Consider the following 4,875-nt stretch of genomic DNA (forward strand, 5'->3'; position numbering starts at 1 on the left):
GCCACAGGAACAGGAAACTTCCAGGCAGGGCTAGAGGGTATAAAAAGACCATCTGCCCATGTGCTCGCTCTCTTTTCTTCTCCTCTGCTGCTTATCTGTCTTCTGCAATAAACTGTAACCTTCTTCCCAAAGCAGTCGCCATGTTTGCTTATTTATTCCCGGCTTGGATGAACCAGGATGAAGACTTACCTTCTAACAAGACTCTTATATGTATTTATTTTATAAAGGGCATTCTGGAATGATGAGTTTGTAGTTGCTCATTACCAAAGGCTGGCACTAACCAGGAATCTATTTCTACTGAAAGACACACACCCAACTCTTGTTTTCCTGGTCAGACTAAAGTGATTCATCTAATAGGAGTTCAGATTATGTCAGTTCAGTAGTGAAGTGCACACTGGAGTTGGCAAATTTAAACTTCCTACCTATTCTAACTTCAGAGATGTCAACAGAACAAACAAATCACATAGACACATTCAATTGCAGCTTACAGGGACACTTGCCTTCAAATCAGTATGCTTGGGAGGGTAACAAGCTTAGCAGCAATGCATCTAGCCTCAGTCTAGCACAGTGGTTCTCAACCTGTGGGTCGGGACCCCATTTGGGGTCGATCGACCATTTCACGGGGGTCGCCAAGCAAGGCTGTCCGCCATTTTTTTTGTCCGTCATTTTTTCCCCCTTTTCCGGTGGGTGCCTTACCTCCCTTGGGCTGGGCCAGCTGGTGGTCGGCCTGCTCCGTCTATGCCGCTTGCCAGCTACGCCTCGGCCGGCGCAGGGGGCGGAACCACGCATGCGCGGCGCTTCCAGGCAGGGAAAGTCCTCGACTTACGACCGGTTGGGTAGTCCTTGACTTACGACCGGTTTAGTCCTCGACTTACGACCGGTTTAGTCCTCAACTTACGACCGGTTTAGTCCTCGACTTACGACCGGTTGGGGTCGTGGCATTAAAAAGGTTGAGAACCACTGGTCTAGCATAAGGTGTAAATGTGAAACAGCTCCAGCAACAGGTAAATGGCCAGAGGATTGTGTAAATGGGGCAGCATCACACACCTACCCTACTGGCAGTGTAGTATGCACAAGTGAGGAGTTACACATAAGGAAGACTATTGTCAGAAGGCAGAATGTCACCTGCACACACTTTGCATTTTCTTAATATATTCTGGGCGGGTCAGATAGACCAACATGCTTGTCATTCTTTACACATGGCTATTTTCTCCTTTCCTTTTGACTAGAATTGTGCTTATTCATAAAGCAGAAATAAAATAGCACTATCCTTTTCTAGACCTTCCTGTCAAGCTCTTCTACCCAAATACTACACTGCTTCAATCTTGAGTTCTAATTTTACTCTAGGACACCTTTCTCTAACCAAATACTTCCACATGGGCTGGGATTGCAGTCCCATCACATAAAGTTTATTATTGAATGCCAACTTTTGCCAACAGTTTCCTGATATTACAAGCTTCCCAAAGCAAGATTCATGCTAGTTTGTTGTTGTAAAATCTCTATCACCTACAGGATCATCTTAAACCTTTTAGTAATTTTGAGAAAGATATCATCAAACTACAACCAAATATTGCCATAATGACCAAGAGCCTCCTTTTGTAAACATGACTGAAGTTCATGTCAGATTACGGCATCAAAGATTTTTAATGCAAATATATCAGATAGAGTCAAAGTAGGGGCAAATTGTCCTTTGGAACTTTGCTATCCCAAAACATATATATTAGGCAAGAACAGATTTCCTTCAATTATTAACAGCTATGTAGCAGAAAGTACAGTAGGTCTTTCTTATCTTTAAATATAGCAAACTTGGAGAGTGTGCCTATTTGTAAATAAGCACAGAAATGATGAGATCTTTTCTTGTCAATTTAACAATGCATTTTGGAAAGATTTGTGATAAAATTGAGGGCAACTTTAAATAAGGAGACATTTGGGGAAAAGATCCTATTCCATAATTTCAAATCCTCCCCATCAAAACATTTTGTCTTACCTAGCAGATACCGTTTGTATGTAGAGAAGTCTAAACCGCACCAATGCAGGCAAGGAGTCTTGAAAAGAGGGAGGTAATAATCTAACCAGGCATTTGCAATGGGATGACAGAAACCAGTGAAAAATTGATGTCTAATACCAAAGGAGCTCAACTAGGAGTCTTCCTTCTTTGGCCTAACATTGCCGGAAGAGAGCTATTAGATGCCCCATTTTCTTCATAAGCCAGTAGGCAAGAGGAGCATATGAAAATGGCAACCTCAGACTGAGATGAAGTCAATCATTGCCTCCAAAGGGAAAAGTTACAGACTACACAGCCATTCTTAATTCCCACCAACCTTCCACTGGTTCCTAATAGAGCCTGCCTAATAAGCATGCTCATCTTTATAGGACTCTTCCTTTACACTCCCTGAAATAGCAGCATTTTCAAAGCAGCAATATTTAGTAAATGTGCACGGATTCTTATAAATAATCATCTTTAAACACTAATGGCCTGCGGTTCCAAAAGTTGTATTTCGGGCATAAATATACATCTAAGGAAGTCAAATGCTAGAAATTATACCTTTATTCTCCCCTACTGGGTCTGCCAGGTTTCTGCAACTCAAGGAAGAAAACTGACACACCTGCCTGCCACCAGTTCTTTTGAAAAGGACTTCCACTTAGCAGCATGTGCTTATTTCCCAGGTCTGCCCAACCCACATTCCCGTTTCCAGTCACCTCCTAAGAAAGAAGTCCAGTCCACACCTCAACTTAGACCTTCACCCAAATACCTAAATTTCAAGCACCATTCTGAAAATCCTCCTAGGCTTGAAAGCTCAAAGTGTCAATGATTTTAAGAGGATTTGTATGATAACAAGGATGAACCGTCTTCTGCCGCAGATTGCCTCCCATCGACCGGTACGCTCCNGAACTTCCCCCAGAGATCCGGATTATTCCGGATCTCCCCTCCTTCCGCCGTGCCCTCAAGACATGGCTTTTCCATCAAGCGGGATTGGCCTAGGGGGGGATTTTATAGGGATTTTAAAGGGATTTTATAATTTTAAATCTAATACAGGTCATTTAATATATATTTTAATTTGATTTTTAGATATTTATTGTATTGTACTGTTTTTATTTACCTGTAAGCCACCCTGAGTCCCTCGGGAGAAGGGCGGGGTATAAATGGGAACAAATAAATAAATAAATAAAATAAATAAATAAATGTGCGCCCTACCTGCTGTTGGGTAAGTTAAAATGCCCTATCACTATTTGCCTTTTTAAGGAAAAGCTAAACAATCCACCTCGGGTCTTTACCTGATAATTCAATGTCGCTCAAGAGAAGCCTCATCGTTTAATTGAAGAGCAAAGGGAATCAAAACGCCTCCTAATTACGATCTGCTCGTAAAGGAAGCACCCCCTGCCTCTCTCCTTCCCCGGTGAAAGTCGAATCGCGAGGCCCCGAAGCGTCTGGGACCAAGCAGGGCTGCCACTTAATAATGGCACGAAAGAACCTCGTAGTGGGAGGGCCCAGCGCGTGAGCTCATCTCTCGCGTTCAAGTTGAAGGGCGGAGTAACTAGCACTGAGAGGAGAGAGTTCTACCAAAGGACAGCTGTAGCTAGTTTGGAATGGGATGGGGCAAAAAAAGAGGCCCAAACCCAAAGGTCGACAGGTTTATGGTTATTTTCTGTAAAAAGCGAACTACGCGATGCACTGAAAAAAGAAAAACGGCGAAGTACCCCCGAATTAGGAATCCGGTTACTCCAAGCGGAGGGCAGCTTCATTTTAAACCAGGTGCCTAGGGGCGAATTGGAACCAAGTTATTAATGAGTCTCGGAAGGGAGTTGTAGAGCGACGCGCGTTCTAGAAGCTCACCCAAGCCACGCGGAGAGGGGAAGGGGGAATAACTTTCAAAGCCTTCTTAATGAAAGGAGGACTTGCACTAAGTCCTTTGGCCCGGGTCTCAGGTACCAGGTTGTAATTGGGGGAGGGAGGGGAACAGAGCTCGCCGGTTTCCCGGCGGGCGTTGAATGATTTGGATTTTCCGACCCCCCTCCCCAATTCTCCTTACTCCCCACGCTTTTGACTTCTTAGCTGCCAACGAAATTTCCGCTGGCTCCTCTTGTCTTGCTCCTTGCTTCTCCCCTCGACATTTGAAAAGCCAGTTAAATTTCAACTCCTTGCCCGCTCCCTCTTACCATTTGTGGAGACTCGGCTGAGAGTACCCAACAGCATCAAGGCAAACAGTGAAGTTTCCAATCCACCTGGGCTCATGGTTCGCTCGTGGCGCCCTCCTTTCTCTGCTCTGGCTTCGGCTGCGTCCGGGTGGCCCAAAGGATTGGTACACAAAAACGCAGAATCCGGACAGGTGCCAGGCACTCACCATTCACAAGCACACGCAGTTCATTTGCCCGATTTCTTCGCGCTCCTCCTCAAGGCAAGCGGGAGGCGGGGCTTCCAGTGGGGTGATTTTCAAACCTCCCCACATTATTGCGAGGGGGCGGAGTTCCAAACGCACGATGTGACGTTTTCGTGCTTAACCCCGCCTGGCCCGGTTTAGGATGCTCTTGGCTTGACATCCCGAAAGTCTGTGAAATTCGTGGAAGGTTGTGCGCGTTGTAGGAGCAAGTTGTCCGTTGACTTAAAAAACAAAACAAAACAGCAAAAATGCATCCCAGGCGTTTGTTTCCACTTTTCGTGAAAAAGTTCTGGTCGGCTTTTCCTGCAAAAAGGACTTGCTCCTGAGCCCTGTCCTGAAAAGGGAATGGCAAAGCGGTGCACAGCTTAACCGCGGGCCCTGAGCCTGCCTGGCTTAGCGCCAGAGAAAGCCGGCGGGTGGGGCCCTTCGTCCGATGCTGCGCTGCTTGGCGTCAGACAGCCCCTTGCGATCAGTTTTGCAGGCTCGCTGGCTGCAG

At 45.7% G+C, this 4,875-nt stretch overlaps 1 protein-coding gene across 1 annotated transcript in view; it reads right to left on the reverse strand.

The window, feature by feature from the left end:
• Positions 1 to 4,348, reverse strand: part of LDLR (low density lipoprotein receptor) — a 44,484-nt gene extending 40,136 nt beyond the window's left edge. The window contains exon 1 of the mRNA XM_015815588.1: positions 4,159 to 4,348. Within this exon, the coding sequence (XP_015671074.1) occupies positions 4,159 to 4,234 (76 nt within the window). The 5' untranslated portion in view covers positions 4,235 to 4,348. The remainder of the gene's footprint in view (positions 1 to 4,158) is intronic.
• Between the last annotated feature and the right edge of the window lie 527 nt (positions 4,349 to 4,875).

The sequence above is a fragment of the Protobothrops mucrosquamatus genome, unplaced genomic scaffold, assembly GCF_001527695.2.
Source record: "Protobothrops mucrosquamatus isolate PMUCROS unplaced genomic scaffold, P.Mucros_1.0 scaffold352, whole genome shotgun sequence".
Taxonomy (NCBI): Eukaryota; Metazoa; Chordata; class Lepidosauria; order Squamata; family Viperidae; genus Protobothrops; species Protobothrops mucrosquamatus.